Source organism: Emydura macquarii, unplaced genomic scaffold (assembly GCF_026122565.2).
Source record: "Emydura macquarii macquarii isolate MOO-44397 ecotype Brisbane River unplaced genomic scaffold, CSIRO-AGI_Emac_v2 contig_3108, whole genome shotgun sequence".
Lineage (NCBI taxonomy): Eukaryota > Metazoa > Chordata > Testudines > Chelidae > Emydura > Emydura macquarii.
In genome coordinates this window covers 490,482-512,068 of record NW_027133245.1, presented here as the reverse complement: position 1 = coordinate 512,068, position 21,587 = coordinate 490,482, and the positions used below count along the sequence as shown (strand labels likewise).

The window sequence follows — 21,587 nt, the reverse complement described above, 5'->3', positions numbered from 1 at the left end:
TGTCTTGCGTTATTAAAATATTTCTGAAATCTTTTTTCTTTTTCAGTCTGATCTTGTGGATCAGAGTATATTTAATTTTATCCCAGAGGGGGAACATTCAGAGGTTTATAAAATACTGTCTACTCATCTGCTGGAAAGTGATTCATTGACCCAAGAATATTTAAAATGTAAGTTCTATTGCTAAAAAATCTGCTAGATGTGGGAGTCTTATCAGAGTGTCTTTATATGGGCAACTTTGTTTCAGTGGAAGTAAATGCATATGGGATTTCAGGGTGAAATTTATATGTCTTAAAGGAAAAAGTCATGTTCAGCTTATTCTCTGAAGTAAATCAATATTTTATTTTAAAAATTCCTAGTGACCAGAATAGCATTGGATTTCCAAAACACAGTGAAAGTATTTCTGTTAATAATTTATTGTCATATAATCATAGCTGCTGGAGAGGATAAAGACCTGTTAGGTCACATAGACCATGGAAATCGTATTTCCAGGCACTTCCCCTTAGGCAGCTGTCCATGGAAACCTCCCTAATAAGAGTTCCACTCTTCTGTGGATTCTCTGTAATCTGAAGTATGGACAGTGAATGCTGCTCAGCCCTCCCAAACACAAATCCCATCATTTCCTCTCCACTATATTGGTTGATTCCATGTTGGAAAAAGTAAAGGGCTGTAGCCATTTTTCTTTTTTGCAGCACAGATAGTAAAATCTTATGAAATATGTTGTGTACAGTAGTGTCGTAGCCATGTTTGTCCTAGGATATGAGAAACACAAGGTAGGTAAAGTAACATCTTTTATTGGACTGACTTCTGTCAGTGGCAAATTCAAGCTTTTGAGCTATATCAAGCTCTTCTTCAGGTGTAGGAAAGGAAATCAGAGTGACAGAGCTAAATGTAAGTTAGGACAGTTTGGGAAAGGGGGTAAAGCATGTTGTAAGAAGCTACTTGAAAGGAAGTCTGCAATTGAGGATTAGATTGTTGTGGAGAGGGGGTTTGAAGAAGGTGGTTAGGGGCACTAGGCAATGGGGTGTGTTACAAATTGTTGTAATGAGCCATAAAACCAGTGTCCCTGTTGCATCCATGGTGTTTGGTGTCTAGCAGATTTATGAATTTAAGTTCCCAGGCTCGCTTTTAAAGGTGCTATGCAGGTTTCCTTTGAGGACGAATATGAAAGATCAGATACGGAGTGATTGCTTTGTGAAAAGTGTCTGCCCACAGGTGATATGGTGTTATCTTTTATCATTTTTCTGGGTGAGTTCCAACAATCTTAACCGTCAATTGCACAATTCTTTTTCAAGTGACCTCCTTCAACATGTTTACTCCTTATGCTTGCCAGTCTATCCCAACTTGTATTTAGGTTAAACACTCTGATTTTCTTACACTGAACTCTTCTTCAGATCTGGGAATCTCAAAAGCTTGTACCTTACGCTAACAATAAAAGATATTGGTCCAATAAAAGATATTATCTATCTTGTCTCTTTTTTGAAATATGTATGCTAATTATTATTGCTTTTATCTTATTCTCTACTAGTGCATGTTTCATCATATAAGCTGCCTTTTCATTGTATTGTTTCAGCAAAAAATCAGCTAGAATTCTGTTGCCATATGCTGCGAGGAACAATAGACCCAAAAGAGCCACCTACATATGAATATGTAAAGTTTATAGGAAATTTCAAGTCTTTGAACAATGGTAAGAAATACTTCATGGTAACATGGCTAAAATTAAAGGCACTTTCTGAAGGTTTAGGTTTAGGAACTGTTTGTAAAAACTTAGTGACAATACTTAAAATATTTTGGTATTTATTTTGAAAGCTACTAGACCATGATACAGGTTGTATTGTTTGTACTTAGCATTACTGAAAAAAGAATAATACTTCTTACATTGGGTATTGTATTGTAAACAGTGAAGTGTGAGAAGTTGAAAGTAAAATAAAAATAATACCTTGGAGTTCTATAACTCCTTCCATTACAGTTAATGTTTGTAAAACACTTTTAAATAAACATTTTATACATGAGGAGTCCTGAAGTAAAGAGAAATTTAGACCAATGTTTTTAAACTTGGGACCCTAAGTTAAGTGCCTAAATCCATATTTAGGTACATGATTAATTAACTTGAATACCTGCAGCTCTCAATGGTTTCCAGTGAGTTCAGAATTAGAACCTATGTCACCTCCTTAATCTCAGTCCTGTGCTTTAATCAACAATTATCCTTCATATAACACTCAGAACAACCCCAGCATTTGGTATTTGGTATTCTTTTATATGATATCAGGAGGGCAGGAGAATTTATCCCTTAGCTGCAGTGTTTTTCCTTCAGAGTATGAGATAAATTGAGCTCTCAAAAAATAAATGTGTGGATGAGGCTGCCTAAATTGTTATATGTTTTGTAAGCAAATAGGATGTTATAAGTATTCTGCATTTGGAAGACACTGCAGGTGATAAGTCCCAGGTACTGTAAAATTTATCAGTTTTGATATGAAATTTACATAAAATATTCCATTAGGATATATTGTGTAACCAGATTATATCAGAAAAGCATTACGTAGGTAAAAGAGATTTCAAGCAGTAACGTTCTATAGGAGGGACTTACTTGTTCTCTATTGGCTGGCCATACTTGATCATGTGGGAGGATAAGTGGGCCCCTCAGTTGTTCCATTAATAAACTGGGTGATGTTATTTTGAGCTGATCAAAATTCAGAAAAGAAATCCTTACCTCAGGTTTCAAGAGAAAAAGGGTAACTATAATATTTTTCTCCCATGACTTCATTGGAACTGAAAATGACAAACTCTCATGAAAAATTCAGAAATTTAAAACCGTTTGTTAACAAGTAATCTAAAATAATCTGTCTAATTAAAATAGGTATTAAGAAGCAATGCTGTAGCTTTTTTTGGTTTCCTAAAGCCATCTGTTGTCCAAAGCTGTATTTAGCTAGTTGGACTCTTAATTTTAGTTTAAAAAGTTCCTTTCTGGTTTTGATAACATGGATATGACTAGTATTATTACATTTTATGACACATGTATGTATTTTTAAAGGTACCTTTGCTCATAATTCATAGTATTTTAAAATAGATTAATGTTGAGGGTTTTGCTAACTTTGTACCTCCCTGCACATTTTGTAACTAAGACTGTCTACATTACCATTTATGTTGGTATAATGTTATGTCACTCATGGGTGTGAATAAGCCACCCCCTGAGTGACATAAGTTACACCGACCTAAGCACCTATGTGAATAGTACTATGTCAGCCAGAGAGCTTCTCCTGCCAACATATCTACCACCACTCATTGGAGGTGGATTAATTAAGTCGACTGGGGAGCTCTCTCCCATTGGTTTACAGCTGTTACGCTAGAGAGCTTACAATGGCTCAGCTACATCGGTGCAACTGTGCTGCTGTACGCTCTCTAGTGTAGCCATAGCCTAACTCTTCTCCCTCTCCATCTTCCCCACCCCATCTTCCTTCAGTCCCCAACTCAGCGCACAATGGTTATGAAGGAACTATTCAGCGGTCTCATCGGCCTTCATATGAGGACAGAGTTTGCTTTGTAGCTACAGTTAGATTAGCTACACCTCAATTTATCAAGGTACGTTGGGGATTTTCCTCTGCACAAGTGAAAACAAGTGTTTATGACCCTTTGTAAACACTCAAGATGTGCTCAGATCATGTAACTTTCCATGTGAGTGACTGTACTGCATTAAGTACTGCTACTGAAAGTTGTCATGAACCTTTTTATGTGAAATCATATATCAGTGTGACATTGGGCCAAATCCTATAGGCCTTTTATTTAAACAACCACTGTTTCATGTTAGCCAACTGATAGCCGTGTTTGAGTGGTAAATCAGTTTGCATTTTGCTTTCATGCTGATTGACTGCAAAAAACTTTATTGTGTAAACATGGAACATTTTGCATAGCTATTAATGCATGATGGAAGCTTGCTTTTAAGTGTAGAGTAGGTGTTTATGAATTATAGGGACTTTGCCAGGTGCAGTCCTGTGCCGTACAAAGGCCAGCCAAAATAAACACTCATTTTACATAGTCTGTGGTTCAAGGCCTGTGGTTGCAACTTTACTAGAGAATTACGATTAAACCTGGAAAACAAGTGATTAACTTGTCCAGCATATGATGTTCCTGCAGTTCATTGTAAGAAACATAAGATCAGTTGAGGGCACAGATGTGCCCTGTACACGTATTGGAGCAAGATACAATATTCTGCAATTACCAATAATAGAACCCTGTCAGAAACAAACTTTGGATCCAAAACAATGTAGACATCTGGTCTATGCTATTTTAATCTGTATGAGTGTCCTGCACATTGATGATAATGTGAGAGAATACTTTTGCAGTTCATTACATTTTGAAACGTAACCTAAAAAGCCACTATTTCAGTGCATATTCCAGTGCCATGAATATTGGGTTTGATTTTGACCTCACACCAGTGTTACTCATTGAAGTCAGGGAGCCATTTTTCAGCTAGTGTAATTGAGATCAGATTCTGGCTCAGTATTCTTTAAATACATAAAAACAGTGAAACTGCCTAAAAATAACTTTTAAAGATATGTTCTTGTGGATTTATTTACCTACTTTGGGAAAGTCTGAATTTCAAAGAGCTTCTAAATTAGAATAGAGCAGATTTGAGAGACCTTTTTTTTTTTTTTTTTTACTTTTTTTAGGAAATGTGCACTGTTGAAGAACCCAATGAAGAGTTCACATCTAGACATAGCTTAGAATGGAAGTTCCTATTCTTGGATCACAGGTGCCATTCCTTATAATAAAGTAGTACATAATAGCATTCTGGCTGTAATCTTTAGAAAACACTAACCAGCAATGACTATTCATAATCCAAGTTGAAATGTAATCATTTTATTTAGAGAACATATTGTAAACATGAACTAGAATGAGACTTATTTTATTTTTTATAATAAAATAACATTAACTTCTCTATTAACTAGGGCACCTCCAATAATAGGCTATTTACCATTTGAAGTTCTGGGAACATCAGGCTACGATTACTATCATGTAGATGACCTAGAAAATCTGGCAAAATGTCATGAACACTGTAAGTAAATATCAAAGCTCTCTTCTACAAAAACCATACTCAAATTAAACATCTGTAAGTTATGTGAAAGTCTTATTTAATTATACTGAATTGTATGAAAGAGGACAAGATGTTTTCTGAAATACTGTCTGTCAAGTGACACATTTTGTGGCAAGACCACAGTTTTCTCCTGCAAAATGTTTATGGTTCGTTTATGTACAGGAATCTGAGGTGAGGTCTCATACCACAGCTATCAGATATAAAGAAATTGCAAATTCAGGGCTGCTGTAGCTGAAAAAATTTGTAATATAACATATTGAAAAGCCTTTTCTCCCACTGTGTGTAGTACTTAGAAAAAGAGGAATTACTATTTCTATCTTGTTCTAAGTCATTGTCCTACTGTCTGTCAGATTCAGATGAAGAATTAGATTAGTTTAGATTTAGCAAATCATATAAAGAATGGAATAACTACTGCATCACAGAAGTCACACAATATGTGAAAGCAAAGAAGTCTTATTCTTTTTTATCTTCTAGTAATGCAATACGGGAAAGGGAAGTCATGTTATTACAGATTCCTGACAAAGGGGCAGCAGTGGATTTGGCTACAGACACATTACTATATCACTTATCATCAGTGGAATTCCAGACCAGAGTTTATTGTCTGTACGCACACTGTAGTAAGGTAACAGTTGTTTTTTATTAATTTTAGAGACATTCTCTTAATTGGCAACTGTATTGCTGACATTTAGAAAGCATTGGAAAGATTTAACTAATAGTAGTTTGCGAAGACATTGTGAAACACTCCTGAGTGTTTATCCCCTATATGCCATGAGCAGAATTGAATGTCTGAGGAGGTCACACTTTAAGACATTATTGTAATAACCCTAAAACAAGCTATATTAAATGTGGTTTGTTCTTTTACAGTTATGCAGAAGTTCGAGCAGAAAGACGGCGAGAACTTGGTATTGAAGAGTCTCTTCCAGAGATAGCAGCAAATAAAGTGAGCTTCCTAACTTTTATTATATGGTATCCTTTCTTACTGCTGTACTGCTGATATTTTTTTTAATCTCAAGGGGGAAAGTTTTTTGTCCTATGTTGCTACGGTTAATGTGATTCTTTTTAACTATGAAATATTATCTCATGCCTAAAAGGATATAGGAAAGGTGACTGCTTTACAACATTCCACTTTGGAGTTCTTCTTTATTATTTTGATGTTTATTACAGTAGCATGCAGAGGCCTCATTTAGGATTGAGGCCCAATTGTGTTAAATACAACCAGAGAATGATGCAGTCCCTTCCCTGGAGCACTTACCTTCTGAAAAAACAAGGAACAGAGAGAGAGGGGAGGGGAGAATCAGCAGAAGGGGACAGCAGTAGCTCCATCACATGGCCTCCATCCACTTGTCAGGAGCATCCAGTGTTTCTGGATAAATACCATAGGCGTGTGCACGGGGTGTGCCGGGTGTGCCCAGGCACACCCTAATGCAGGGCTCGAGAAACCCTCCGAAAATAAAGACGCCGGTAGTTTTTCCGGCGGTGAGGAACGACGTAGTGCACGATGCGAGCTGCCACCGAAAATAAGGACTCCGGCAGTTTTTCCGGCGGCTGGGATCTACCTGGCGCATGATGCGAGCTGCCGCTGAAAATAAAGGACGCTGGTAGATTTTTCCGGCGGTGGGTAAGATGTCGGGTGCCAGGTCGCAGGTAAAATTCCCTGAGTAATGTGTGCACACCCTAATGAAGTGTGCTGCGCATGCCTATGATGAATACCCTCTGGTTGAGACTTTGAAGGTGTTCAGGGTATTGGGCTTCAGAGAGGTAAGCTAGGGCAGGCATTCATATGTGCTCCCTTGGCAGTCTGGCAAATTTCCCAGCAGAAATCTGCTGCTTATGGCAGAACTAACTCTCCTTGCATGGCTTCTAGCTCCTCCAGAAGAGAAATAGAGTACACAGCAGTAGGCAGTGAGTCATGTAGCTAGAAGGGGAAGGAAGTCTGTGCAGCAACACAGAAGGACTGACACAGCAACCAGAGTGGGAGGATTTGCCTGCATATCTTTGGACTCGGGTTTTCATAGCTTTGTCTTAGCTTTCTTTACATGGGTACAAACTCCATAAATGGAAACTCCATAAACATAAACTTGTAGAGTGTCAAAAGGACATGTCCTTTTCTGCAGATTTATCTGTCAGAGGGTTGGTTGGCCCAAATGTTTATTGAATTTGCTCAGCTGTGTTTACCGACTGAAATATTTGTTGTCTATGTGCTGAACCACCAAAGAAAGTAATTTTTATTTGTACCCATTCAGAGTCAGGACTCCAGATCGGATAATCACATAAACACAGTCAGTCTCAAGGAAGCATTGGAAAGATTTGATCACAGTGGTACACCTTCTGCTTCCTCCAGGAGTTCAAGGAAATCTTCTCATACTGCAGTCTCAGATCCTTCATGTAGGTGCTAAACTTTGAAAACATAATTGCCTTATTAAGGGAATCTGTATCTGTCCTTTTTTTTTTTGCTGTGTTTTTATTGAAATATTAAAACATTTCAAAAGTTTTAAAATGCATTCGTATATCTGAATGAAACACTGAATTTAAAAATTTCCCTCTCAGTGGCTTAACTAACAATAGTGCAGCAGCCTGAGTGTACCTATATTGCATAGTTTATCCAGAGAGTTCTGCTTTTAAAATGTTGCTCCGTAGAGACCTACATGAAATATTGGATATTAAAATAAAATCCTATTTCATACTATCCGGCCTATACAATTGATAGAAATATACCTTTCAAAATTTAGCCTGAAGCTTTCACTCAGGCAAAACTCCCTTTCACTTCTTGAAGTATGGAGTTACAGGATCAGGCTTATCATTAATATGATTATCAAAATGTGTTTTCACTTTTACATTGATCAGCAGCAGCAACGCCAACAAAGATGACAATGGACACTAGCACTCCTCCAAGACAAAACTTATCTGGTCATGAAAAGACTGCACCAAGAAGGTCATCATTTAGTAGCCAGGTAACTCTTCAGAGGAAAGTCTCTGTGTAAAATCCATTTATTTCTCTTGTAAATGAAAATGTTTAAATCTACAGTAAACTTTACATTTTTTTTTTAAAGCATAGAATTTGAGCTGGAAGTAAAAACGTTTTCAATCTGGGTACCTGATTACCACGATTGCATGATCCAGGTTACTTACAAAAACACTTTATGCATATGTTTAATTTTATATGTTAAACTAAGTGGGATGACTCACATGCATATAGTTAAGCATGTGCCCCATCAGGGCCTCCAGGTGAACCTGAAATTGACACCCCCTAGCCTCAGTTTCCCCTTTCAAAGGGCTTCTTGAGTAACTCTCAAACATTTTTGTCCAATCACACCCTTCCTCAGGGTCTGGTTTATTAAATTAACAAACATTCAAATTAAAGTTCTCAAGTCCTTCCCCAAATTCATCAGTGTACCTCCTTATCAGGCCACACCCAAACCTTTCCTACCTGTAATCTCACTCCCCAAGTCCCAGCTTTCTCTAATGGAGCCTGCTTGTTCCCAACAACGTCTGTATTCCATTCTGGTCTTCCTGAGAATTCTGTCTCTGCAGTTTCCTGCTGCTTTTTAATAGGTGAATCAGCTGATCCTTGCTCAGGTGTGCCTCCTTATTAACTAGGGTTGACTGGCCCCAAATCTCTCACCCTTAAAAGGCTAAGCCACCCTGTTACAACATGCATACCTGTAGTCAGGTAAATCTGTGCTTTCTTTCCCATATAACTTTTCATATACTAGGTATAATCAATCCAATAACAAAATTATAGAATAGTTTCATGTAGTTCCTGAAACTCTGAGGATAATAGAAATCCCATACATGCCCTCTGCTATGAGCTATTTGTTGACTGTGTTTGAGGTCGGGTTATTGTTGGCTTCAGATGATTAGTAGGTGAATAAAAGGATGCTGTCAACTTAAAAATGTTTGAAAACAAGTAAGTATCTTTACTTACATTACTAACAACATCTTTCAATTATTACAATTTGACAGTTCCTATTTCCTTTTCACTATTTTTATTCCTTGTTTATTTCTGACATATATCATGACTTGAACAAAGATAATCCATGTAATCACTAGTACCGGCATGTTCACGGTGCTGCAATATTTGGGTTTCAAACATTGCAGGGAACATTTACTTGTTTAAAAACTATTTTCCCCTTGAAATATTAAAATAAAATAGAAACATTTCTGTTGGCCTTTTGTTTTATAAAAGTGTGTTTTAAGATCTGGTCTACACTGCCGACAAAATTTGTAACAGTGTAGCTTGCATAACTCCCGTCGACTTCGTAACGTCCCTTTAGTGCGCTGTCTCTGCTGCGCTGTGCCAACGGGAAATGCGTTCCCGTCGACGCAGCACTACGTTTTTTGGGGAGATCATTTTATTAGATCAACTTCTGGATTGATTGAGCATGTCTTCACTGCCACTCACTTGAACTGGAAAAATATATCTGACAGTGGCGAATTTGCCGATGTCAGTGTGTACATAGCCTAACAAAATTTACTTTTGTGCCATGTTGAAATTGACAATTTCCCTTCAATAATTTAGTTATATCTAGTGTGAGACAAATTCTGTTGGATAATTATGGTATACTTTTAAATCTTAGTCCTTGAACACCCAATCTGTTGGACAACCATTAGCACAGCCAATGATGTCTCAACCTACAACTTTACAGATCCAGCCAGGCATGTCCCAGGTATGGATTAGATTTGTATGTTTATCGATTGGTTCTTTCAGCAAATAACCCCATTAAGGAAGAGGGGATTAAGGACTCAAGGAACAAGGATAACCCCATTAACCCCATTAATAACCCCATTAAGGAAGAGGGGATTAAGGACTTGACAGAACAAGGAGCAACGGTCTCAAGTTGCAGGGCGAGAGGTCTAGGTTGGACATTAGGAAAAAGTTTTTACTAGGAGGGTGGTGAAGCATTGGAATGGGTTACCTAGGGAGGTTGGAATCTCCATCCTTACAGGTTTTTAAGCTGAGGCTTGACAAAGCCCTGGTTGGGATGATATAGCTGAGGTTAGTCCTGCTTTGAGCAGGGGGTTGGACTAGATGACCTTCTGAGGTCCCTTCCAACTCTAATATTCTATGATTCTATGATTCTATGACTCTCCCGTTAACTGATCTGTGTGATGGCGGTTTATTTTATGCAAAGTCATCTTTACTTGCATTCTCTCTTGTGCCTGATTTAAGGTAAACTTCTCCCAAAACGAGTTTAATAATTTCCCCATTGATTTGTAGCCAATTTTGTGGCAAAATTGTGCAAATAATTATTGTTGCGGTTTGTCATTTAGTACAAACTAATTTGCTATCAGATCTTTGAATGTCCAAATGGCATAAATTGTCACTGTTAAAAGTTAAAATCTGTTTTAAAGATCTAGCCTTAAGTATAAAATCAGGTTAATATTGAATGCATGCTCTGGTAGGAAGGAGGGGAGATTTACAATGTAATGGCATGGCAATAGGGATCTATAATAATCTACATGACTTTTGCCCTGGTTATCTAAGAGACTGTATCCTCCATGCCCTGTCCTGACAGTTGAAGTCAGCTCATGATGACAGTCCTTGGAGATATACAGCTGAGTTTTTTCTTCTTCAGGACATGTTGTAAGCCCATCTGATTACTCGGGCTTTTCACTGAGAGGTTGACTTGGGTGCAGGGCAGTTTGTGTGTCTTTTGTTTGGCTGGTTTTTTGCTGGGGAGTTCTTTGAGTTCTCTGAAACATAAATTTAATGTTTAATTTCAGAACTTTTCACAATTAATTAATTGTGCCTTGAGGCTGTGATAGACAATACACCATAGCATGTTATTAGCTAGAGCTTGGTTCCCATTGTCCCTGTGAAGGGGCTGATTTACCTTTTGTAGGTCAAGTTTGTCTGTTTCTGATTCAATTTCTTTTAACGCTACATGGCACTGCAGCCTATGTTCCAGTTTTCAGCCCAGTTGGGAGCCATGCAGCACTTAAAGGACCAGTTGGAGCAAAGAACACGAATGATAGAGGCAAATATTCATCGGCAGCAAGAAGAGTTGCGTAAGATTCAAGAACAGCTTCAAATGGTCCATGGTCAAGGGCTTCAGGTGAGTTACAGTTGGATTAAACACTAACTTTTTAGCTAAGGACTTTATGTGCTGAAATCCACTAATCTAGTCAAAATGGGTAATATTTGGAAAGCCCTTCTTTCTAGATTGTTGCTACAGATGTCAATTTCCAGGGAAGAAATTATACCTTCTGTGTGTATAATAGTTGGATTTATCAGTTATAAGATTATTTTCCCATCATTGTCTTCATTCACTCAGCTACTGGGGATATTGGAAAAAGAAACACAGTTTCCAGTCGATTTTGTCTTTCAAAATTTTGTGCGAGTTGTCTTTTTACTTTTCTTTAAATGCAAACCCTTAAATTAAATATTTAGGGATCTAATTCTCTTCACACCAGATTTACACTACCATATCTATGTTAAATATTGAATGGAATTAATCCAAATTGAAGCTGGTGTAAGAAAAAAATTAGATTTTAATGGTGCATTATCCATTCCTTATAGTACACTCATAAAGCCTCTGGCATTACAATTAAACAATATTTCTGTCTTTAATTGTATTTCATTGATATTGTATTAAGAATTTTTGTAACTCTTTCAACCATCAACAATTAAAAAAACTAATTTGTGGATTTTCTTACAGATGTTTTTGCAGCAGTCAACTCCTGGGTTAAACTTTGGTTCTGTGCAACTTACTTCTGGAAATTCTTCGAACATTCAGCAGCTTACACCAATAAACATGCAAGGTCAAGTTGTTCAGACTAATCAAATTCAAGGCGGAATGAACACTGGGCATATTAGTACTCAGCACATGATACAGCAACAGCCTTTGCAGAGTACAGCAACACAGGTAAAGTCGTCATTCCACCTTCTTGTGCAGCTTTTGTATTGTATAAGGGTTTTGGAAAAGAAGCATGGAATTGGGAGTGAGGAACTCCTGGATCCTAATCATGGCACTACCATTTACTCACTGCATGGCCTGGGACAAATCATTTAACCTTTATTTTTTCATCTGTAAAAGTTGGGATAATATGTATTTACATAACTCATAAAGGGTTGTAGGAATGAATGAATGATTTTGTATTTTGTTGTACAGTGCTTTGAGAGTATAAAGCAGCATATAAGAACTTTAGTATTAGCAATAATTCACTGTTCTTGTACAGCATTTGTATATATGCCTGCAAAGCAACTTGTGCCTTTTCTGTGTTTGAAAGAGGTGTTTATTTTTACAGCTGTATTCAATTAATTCATTACATATTTTTTCTTTCTTAGCATAATCAGCAAAATATACTTAGTGGGCACAATCAACAGACTTCTCTTACCAATCAGTCGCAGAATATGCTTTCAGCCCCCTTATATAACACTATGGTGATTTCCCAGCCAACAACAGGAAATGTGGTGCAGATTCCATCTAGCTTACCACAAAACAATAACCAGAGTGCTGCAGTAACTACTTTCACCCAGGACAGACAGATAAGGTAAGTATAAAGGAGCAGTGTTCATTCAGATGATTTTGCTAGAGCTCATCTGTGCTTTAGTAGTCACCAGATCTTATGGAACAGGAGACAAAAGTTAAACCAACAGTTTCATGCAGTTTTACTTAGCATAGGCATGTGCACTTGCTGTAGTCTGAGGAGCAAATCTGACCAAAGTGATACCCTGTAACTCCATTAAAACTAATGGTGTTGAGGCGGCGGTGGGCCTTTGAGGCCCATGTGGCCCATTGCATTTTAATTTATTTAGTTTGTGGTAAGCAAAGGAAAATGTGTTTATCTTGGATGACCCTGTCAGTGATACAGCTGGCACTTACCTAATCAAATCGATATAGGAAAGGTCATCCGGTGTACCAGAAGCTGAATTTCTTTTAAACGAAGCTGATAAGACCTTCTCATGTCTTTTTTCCTTTAACAGATTTTCTCAAGGTCAGCAGCTTGTCACAAAATTAGTCACTGCCCCTGTAGCATGTGGAGCGGTAATGGTGCCAAGCACTATGTTTATGGGGCAGGTGGTGACCGCCTACCCCACTTTTGCTGCACAACAGCAGCAGCCCCAGACATTATCAATAACGCAGCAACAGCAGCAGCAACAACAACAACAGAGTCAGCAAGAGCAGCAACAGCAGCTCAGTACGGTTCAGCAATCAGCTCAGGCTCAGCTGACGCAGCACCCACAGCAGTTCTTACAGGTAACGCAGCACTGCCTAGCAATCTGTCCAAATTGCCCAAACTTTCAGATAGTGACATAAGCAGGTTCAGCATATACTGCCAACCTGGTGTCTGAGAAAGTTATTTAAATACACAACCTTGTTAATCTCAGAACAAGCAATGTGCACTGGAGAAGGTTCTTTCACAGACATTATTTAAAGTTTGGCGAAGTGGAGATATTCTTGGGGTTTTCTCTGGGTGCTGTGTGTGTGCGTGCTTCAGATTTCCCCTGTGCGTTACTCATGTATTTCAGTGATGGGACCTGGGTGTGTGATCATTTCAGAGACCACTAAAGGGCAGATGGACCTTCCTTAGACACACGTACACAGACCTGGCCAGGACCTCCTGCCTCGGCCCAACCAGTTGCAACAGGTTGTGACCAAGAGGAGTGGCCACCTTGCCCAGGAAGGAGACAAAGGACTGGAGAGGGGCTAGGGGACGGGTCTGGGGGTGGCTGGGAGAAAGAGGCCAGTCTCCCTGTGGTGGCCCGGCAGAGAGGGAGCTCTGAGAATGGGGCTCTCTAGGTGGTTGCTGCTGTAACTCCTAGTTAAGGCCGATAGCTAGCAAAGTCTTTCTACACTGTGAACCTGAGAACTAATAAACCTTTCTGACTTTCACGCTGGCTGTGAATCGCTTCTGACTGCAAGGCGGAGTGCATGGCCGTTTGGGAGTAGAGGAACTCCCCAGGACTCTTCCAAGGGGGTGTTGAATGCTGCAAAGCTAGAGTCAGGAGGCTGCGGCATTGGAGTGTGGAGACCCGAGGGCGCAGACGCTGAAGCACTAGAGTCCTGACTGGCTGCGCCCAAGTGGTTCAAGGGCACGATCCCTGTGGGACTCCATCACAAAAGTCTCTTGCAATCTTTATTGTCAAGTTCTTTTAAAAAAAAAAAAAAACTGTTTCCCAGCCTCTGGGCATTAGGAGTGGGACATGGAGAACAGGAGAGAAGCAATGCGGTGAGGGAAGACTGTCACATAGATCCACCTCCGCTCATCATAAACATGCTTGCATGATTCTGAGTGAAGGGGCCGGCATCTCTTTGTAAACCTCCCACATTCCATCCAGTGGCCATGGTAGCCCACAGTGCAGTAAGGTGTGAGAGCTGGCTCAAGAAGCAGCATCTCTTCTCTGCTTCTGTGTAGCTCCAGGAGCACATGCTGCTTGTGCCTCATGGAGATACCAGTGGATGCCTGAACAGCAAATAGCCTTCTCATGAGTAAGGAGAGAAGAAGCCACTAATGTGGGAGAGAAGAAATTGAATCAGAGGGAAAGAGAGGGTGCGGGGAAGGGGAAATTAAAAAAAAAAAAAAAAAGAGCAGTGGAAAAAAATACATACTAAAAATAAATTAAAAATAAGAGAAATCAAATAAAACCTGAAGAGGAGGAAAGAGGAGGTAGAATGGATTAGGAGAGGCAACAGTCATCCTGCAGAACTAGGTACTGGAATATGGCTCATAGGAAGGCCTAGTGAAGGGCGCAAAGGAAACATGCCAATTGCCCAGTCCATTAGAGGGGCAATCTGCTACAACACAAACTTTGAGGACCACTGAATAAAAACATAGTCAACCTATTTGGACCTGAAATTTTGCCTTCTTTTAAAGAAATATAAATCCCATACAGCATCCCTGAAGAGTTTGTGTACACATATGTGAGCATTCTGTTAAAAGGATGCTAAGATTGCGAATTAAGTTCTTGAAATGTCCAAGTTGAAGTTGGCTGCTCAACCTAAACTGTACTCAGATCAGTAGGGGTATGTGCTCTGATAAAATCTGTAATTATAATTGCTGTGTGTCCTTGCCTCTAACTATTGCCATAGTGCTCCATCACCAACAGAAATCCAATAGTTGCTTTATAGTTAGTCAGATGCTGAAAATATTAATACACTGTAGTTAGCTATTTTATTCTGAATGAATCTTCACTTTGTGCAATTGTAAGTGAAAGTAGTAGTGGTCCTATTGATGTTTAACCTCATATGGGAGTTTTAAAATGTAACCAGACCTGCATTGTCATAGTGATGGGCAATAATCCTTTTATTTATTTATTTTTAGACATCCAGGCTACTTCCTGGAAATCAATCCACTCAGCTTATTCTCTCTGCTGCTTTCCCACTACAACAAAGCACTTTTTCTCAGTCGCACCACCAGCAGCAGCATCAATCTCAGCAGCAGCAACTTTCACGACATAGAACTGACAACATGACTGATCCTTCCAAAGTTCAGCCACAGTAGCATGGAGATTCGCTTCTTCTAGCAAACGGGCTGCTCCATAAACAGTTGCACTGATGATAGTAGAGGTAGAAGTCCAAAGACTTTATAAAGTACAGTATTGAGGTCTACTTCTAACTTCTGGGAGTCTGTTAGCAGAAGAAAATACTACAAAATGTTGTGGAGGTACCTTAGGTACAAAACAGCAAAAAGATAACAGGGACATGGCCAACTTTGACAGTGTTTTTTAGTTGTCCCACTTTCTGTGTTCTAAAGGTTGTGCTGCCATGTAATAACTTGTCCAGATCAACTCTCAAACCCTCAGTGAACTGAAAAGGGCACTAAAAATGTTGGTATTTTTAGCAGTCCTGTAGGTTTGTCAAGTGTTACAGTGGACTTGCAGTTGCTCACAATAATGCTACAAATACAGTCCAAAAGACATTTAATTTTTTTAAGATGATTATGGGACAAGTAAATATTTTCAAAATGTTGTGTGGAATCAGATTCTGTATTGTACAGATATTGTAAAATAATGTGTATATGTCTGGATAAAAGGAGAGAGCAAAAATATTTTATATGATGCATGAAAATGTAATCTCGTTGTTTGTAGGTTTGAATATGTTTCCCTAAATTCTCACACCATGCTCAGACTAATATCTTCCTCTGTTCTACCCTTTTGTTTACAACGTGATGCATCATAATTTTCACCCTTAATGTGGGCACAAGTCTCTTGTTTGTGCTTTGTCTGCGATGTCAGTTTGTTCAGTGAGGTATAGTGTTCTGGTTAGTGGATTTTTTGGGTTTAAACTATTGATGAAACTTTTGAACTGATGGTCACGCATCAGGGTTCAAGACATTCAGATTTCAGAAATATTATCCATCATTTCACAATTATTCATTGTTTTTTGTTTGAAAAATAGGAATTTGCACTGCTTTATTGTGGATGGTTTGGAATTTTACTCCCCAAAGCTATCTTTTGATATAGTTCATAGTTGGAAATATTTATGTAAAAGGTTTTAAAAAAAAACTACATGAAAGTAATTTTCAAGAATGTGTCGGTTATAGGAGTAATTTGCACAACAATATATTTACATTTAATAACATTTTAGGCACTTTTTAACCACATGTTCTGTGGTGAGAATTGTAACTTGTTAAATTATGTTGGAATCTTTTTATTCTCCTTTAAAAATTAGATTTTTCTTTAGTCAGAACTGATTCAGGGTTACTTTAAAACAAAAAAGAAGAAACCCATAGTGCCTTGATTTTAATTCAGGTGATAACGTTGAACATCTTGAATTATGTTGTCTTGAATCTGTTACGATTTTACAATTTTGAAGTCTTAGTACAATCTCAACACAATGTGTGTCTACTTCATAGCTATGTATTGTGTTCACGTATACAAGTATTTTAACAATCGTCTGAGTTGAGATCATGAGCATTTTTTAAAGAAGTGCCCCCCTCCCCCCCAACACTGAAATGGAAGAGATATCTAATGATTTACCTGTCAAGTGTTCAGGCAATAAGGAGTACTGCTCTTCAGTTGCTCCAAAGCAAAGATTAGTAATTTGGGGGGGGGGAAGTAATCTGATACATTTTAATCCGATCAGCTCAAATTTGTTTTATTGAATGGAAAAATAGAGGCGATTAGTACTGCATGCTTAACACTCTGAGTATTGACTTAAAAGGGATACCACTAAACTAAGACTTCAGAAGGCAACCTCACTTTATAAAGATAATAAAAAGTTCCAACAGAAATGATTTTCTATTTTTAAATGTTCAGTAGATTTTTATGGTACCACTTCATACAAACCCCATCTGCAGAGCAAAATGAGTTAATACCAAGATAGACTTGGTAGTTAAAAGAGGAAAAATAATTACAACTAAAACTAAGGAGGGAAAGGTTTTAGTCAAGAAGCTGACTGAAGTCAGAATATTAGGGAGGAGCTGTATGAAAGTAACCAAATTGTGGTGGAATATTAAATATTAGGAACAGTTTGATTGTATTGTTGAGTGAACAAAGCTGACTGAAAGATAGAGCTAAATTAGTGAACATTATAGATGCAGATATCTTTTGAGGCTTGTTCCTAAAATTACCCTCAGCCTCTTCACTGTCATCTCCTCATCAGATTAGCTCCTCGCCCCCTAAACCATAAAGTAACAGGTCAACACTGGATCCTGGGAGAATCACAGTGGAAAATGGAGGAGGGCATAACAAGTAAAGAACCAAAGAGAACTGGATTGATTTCTGCTCCAGGAAACTTCTTGCAAAAAGGAGCAGGAATAGATACAAATATTTAAACATATCCAGGAAACTTTCAATCTCTATGCTCTTTAAAGGGATTTCTGTCATTCCCTGAACCAGTATAATTGTCAGAAACATATATATATATATATATATATATATATATATTTTGTTTTAGAAAAGTAAAACTGCATTGACTTTTATTTTTATTTCAAATTGCCTTGCTAATTCTGCCATACCATTCCGCCTGTAACCAAAATTTAAGCTGCATTGACTAGCGGTCCATTCCATAGACTTTTAGTGGGAAATAGACCTGTTAGATAAAGATTTTAACCTAATTACAGTAATAAAATAGCACTAAAGAAGAAAACTGGGACAGCTTTAATAGTACTCTTAGAAGTATAGTGTGATTGTAAATCCAGCCGATAAACCGTAGCATTTGCAGCTACAGAAAATACAGAGCACAATCAACAGACAACTGAGTTTATATGTGAGCTTCATTCAAGCCCCTTTTCTCCACCGAAAAAATACTTTTGGTGTGCTGTTGTCAGTCAGACAATAAAAAGGCAGCCTAAACTAGTTGTGAGAGGTTTTATATTAACATAGCTATTGGAAGACACTAAGAGGAAACATTCTGTACTTTGATCAAGAAGACTTCCATAAGCTCAGAGGGAGAAGTCATCCATACATGAAACAACACTTTACCTGCTAGCTGATAAAGAGAACGGGAGAATTCTAAGAGACTGGAAAATTATTACATACATTTGAAAAGCTTCTACCACAATTCAGGCAAATGTTAAAAAAACAAAACAAAAAACCAGAAAAAATACACAGTATTTCACTGACTCTAATTGGCATGGATGCTCTGCTTCTGTTTCACTGACTATTAAAGGATTTGTGTTCAAATAAGGAGCTCATTTCTGCTCCTATTAAAGTCAATAGCAAAACTCCATTGACTTCAGTGGGAAGAAAATTGGGCACCAGTCTTTCTTCTAATAAGCCTGTTGCTTCTGCCCATCTTATTTGCTGGTGTGGCAAACTTGTTGTTTGTGACATCCCAATAGATATCACAGTAGCGAATGCTGTGATGCGTAATGTTACCGAATGACTCTGACAGGAGGGAGGAAGTTAGGTAAGGAGAAGAAAATGTTGTATTATGGATAAATGCCTTGGTGACGTACAGTTAAATAAAATATTGTGCTGTATTTTCTTCTTAGAGGTTTGAGGAGAAGATTAGTAAGTTTGCCTGGGTTGGGTGAGAACTCAAAGAAATGCCTCAGAATTTCAGAGGGAAAAGAAATATAGCTATTTTTATATTATATTTAATATATATATGTTATATTTGTATATAAATATGAAAAGATTATAATAAGAACTCTCCATATGCCTTCCATTTTATCTAGAAGTTTATCTCCTGGTGCTATGGCTCCAGTGTATCACCATATTTGTAGGCATTATGCCTGCTGCCAACCAATATCAAAGTTATGTTCCAACGTCCTTAGAACAGATAGGTCCCAGATCAGCAGCACGCCTCATTTGAAGCATGTAAGTTAGTCCTATTTAAGTCACTGCTGACATACCTTGCTGAATAGGGTCCTAAATTCTCACCAGTGCCCATACTGGCAATTTTTTATGGGAAGAGGAGAAACCCTTGCAAGATTCAAGTAGCACAGTTTTTAAAAAAAAGGTTTTTGGAATAATGATAAGCACTTTACTGAAAAGAATCATTTGGAAACCAGTTAATTATTTTAGGCAATGGAACGGTTCAAAAGGGTCCCAAGGGAATCAGAATGTAGAAAATTGTCAAAAAGAGGCATTTCTGGAAAATGTTTCTTGATGTGGTAAACCTTTGAGGTTCTAAGTGTGAGATTAAAAAGTCACCTAAAATTGATTGACTTTATGTTTTAATATGGCCTGGGAAAAGGCTAAATCTACATGAGTACTAGCTTCTTTTAAAGTTGCACAATTGCCTGTGAGGGACAAATCATCACGAGGCTTATTAGCTGTTCAGTAATTATAAATGGCCCTTGTGATTATAATTTGCATTAAAATATTTGTAGAGGGTTTACAGATGTGGCCTTTAGTAGACTCCTGCAGTCACCAATTCTAGAATAACTTGTATTTTTAGAAATAAAACCAGATGTAGTTATGAGTGTGTTTTAAATGTCATGGCATCATTCAATGTCAGCACATGCATGTTAGATTCATAAACTCTCCAGCTGAAATCATTCTTGAAACAAGATACATATTGTGAAGGGCTGGGGAAATGATTATTTTTGGCTAAAAGGGAGAAAAAGCCTAGCATAGTATGGAATCTTCTTTTTTACTCATACCCAGTGGAAACAGTTGGAAACGATTAGAAAAGATAAAGATAAAGAATTTTGTATGCAGTATATTTGAATGTTGAATTAGCTCTTAGTAAATGAGATAAACTTTGAGAGAGATTTTTAAATTAAATCTGGTTGTCCATGAGACTTTTATTTTTTAATATCCTGATTTTAACACTACATTCCTTGGTTTTTTTTTTTCCTTTAATAAAGTAATTTACAGGCTCTGTTTGCTATTCTTCATGCTTTGTCATCTGCATGGGTTTTGTCAGCCTGGTGTGCTGTTATTCAGAGGAATTGTACCTATAAATAAAAAGGAAACAAACAAAACAAAACACTGTGTATGAACAAAATACTGTGTTGCCTAATATCGAGATCCCAGCCAAGACTGAGAGGTGCTGCATGCTAATAGACAATCAAAATGGGTGACTATTTATAAAAGACTTTTGGGAATGGTCTTAAAGGAGAAACTGCTTTGAAAGCAGTTGATGAGTTTTTTAAATGAGGTAAAATTATTTATTTTAAAATATATCAGTTGGATTGAATTTTGAGTTTATAAGAAGTGTTGATTTCACAGTGTCTTGGGTTTTGGTTTGGTTTTGTATTTTCTAACTGGCATTAGATTTGTATATGTAGAAAACTAGTGCCACTCAGATTGACGTCAGGAAATGTAGATACAGTTCTCTGGTGTTCATGTGACCATTACTAACTGTCAATTTTTTAATTGAATAAATGTAACTCATTTGAAATTCTACTTGTAGCTTCTGAGGTTCTGGTAACTTTTCTGATTTCACTTTTATATCTTAGAGGGTTCCATAGTTAAAGGTCTCTTACCATTTGAACAAATATACCAAAGACACTTCCTTTCTAATCTCGTCTTCCATATCCTGACAAAGAACAGTAATATGGCTGATGGGAGTGGAGCTATATTAAAAATGTGTATTGAACTTTTTCTTGCCTATTTTCTGTATCACTTCATAAAATGATGGCCTGTCCTGAAGGCTACAGAGATGTCAGTGTTTCTTGCATCTTTTGATGTTTTCAACCCTTGTGCAAGAGATATAAAACAGATGGCAGTCTGTTTTAGTTAAAATAATCTGATGCTTTCAAAAAGTAGCATTACCTGTACACGTTATACCCATGAATATACCTATGTATTTTTCAAGATGCATAGGTGTATCAGAAGGCAGAAATTTACTTAAAATTTCTTCCTTACTATCTTGAAACCGATCAAGGCAGTGTTGTTTGAACATGTTCAATAAGTGTAAAGATTTCATGCATTCAACTGATATAACTGATTTAGAGCACACAGCTGGGGCCTTCATTACATCTGTATGTTGACAGAAATAGGAGCTCTGTGGTTTAACTAAACACATTGGGCCAGTTCCTGCTCTCACTGTGGAATAACTCCATTGACTTTTAGTTGGCTTTGGTGGAGTTACCCTGGTATATAGAATTTGATCTAGAAGTGTGGGGTTAACTAAAGCTGAAGATGATGGAAATATGT

General features: G+C 37.7%; 1 protein-coding gene across 8 annotated transcripts in view; it reads left to right on the top strand.

The window, feature by feature from the left end:
• Positions 1–20,834, top strand: part of CLOCK (clock circadian regulator) — a 104,384-nt gene extending 83,550 nt beyond the window's left edge. For 6 of the 8 annotated variants that reach the window (XM_067530633.1, XM_067530630.1, XM_067530632.1 and 3 more), the window contains 15 exons: positions 47–167; positions 1,571–1,684; positions 3,458–3,576; positions 4,665–4,747; positions 4,944–5,050; positions 5,564–5,711; positions 5,954–6,029; positions 7,333–7,474; positions 7,934–8,040; positions 9,667–9,756; positions 10,987–11,145; positions 11,749–11,955; positions 12,378–12,583; positions 13,017–13,290; positions 15,356–20,834. In XM_067530633.1, the coding sequence (XP_067386734.1) occupies positions 47–167; positions 1,571–1,684; positions 3,458–3,576; positions 4,665–4,747; positions 4,944–5,050; positions 5,564–5,711; positions 5,954–6,029; positions 7,333–7,474; positions 7,934–8,040; positions 9,667–9,756; positions 10,987–11,145; positions 11,749–11,955; positions 12,378–12,583; positions 13,017–13,290; positions 15,356–15,535 (2,133 nt within the window). In that variant the 3' untranslated portion in view covers positions 15,536–20,834. The remainder of the gene's footprint in view (positions 1–46; positions 168–1,570; positions 1,685–3,457; positions 3,577–4,664; positions 4,748–4,943; positions 5,051–5,563; positions 5,712–5,953; positions 6,030–7,332; positions 7,475–7,933; positions 8,041–9,666; positions 9,757–10,986; positions 11,146–11,748; positions 11,956–12,377; positions 12,584–13,016; positions 13,291–15,355) is intronic. The other 2 variants (XM_067530635.1, XM_067530636.1) reach the window with 2 other exon arrangements.
• Positions 20,835–21,587: the final 753 nt, after the last annotated feature.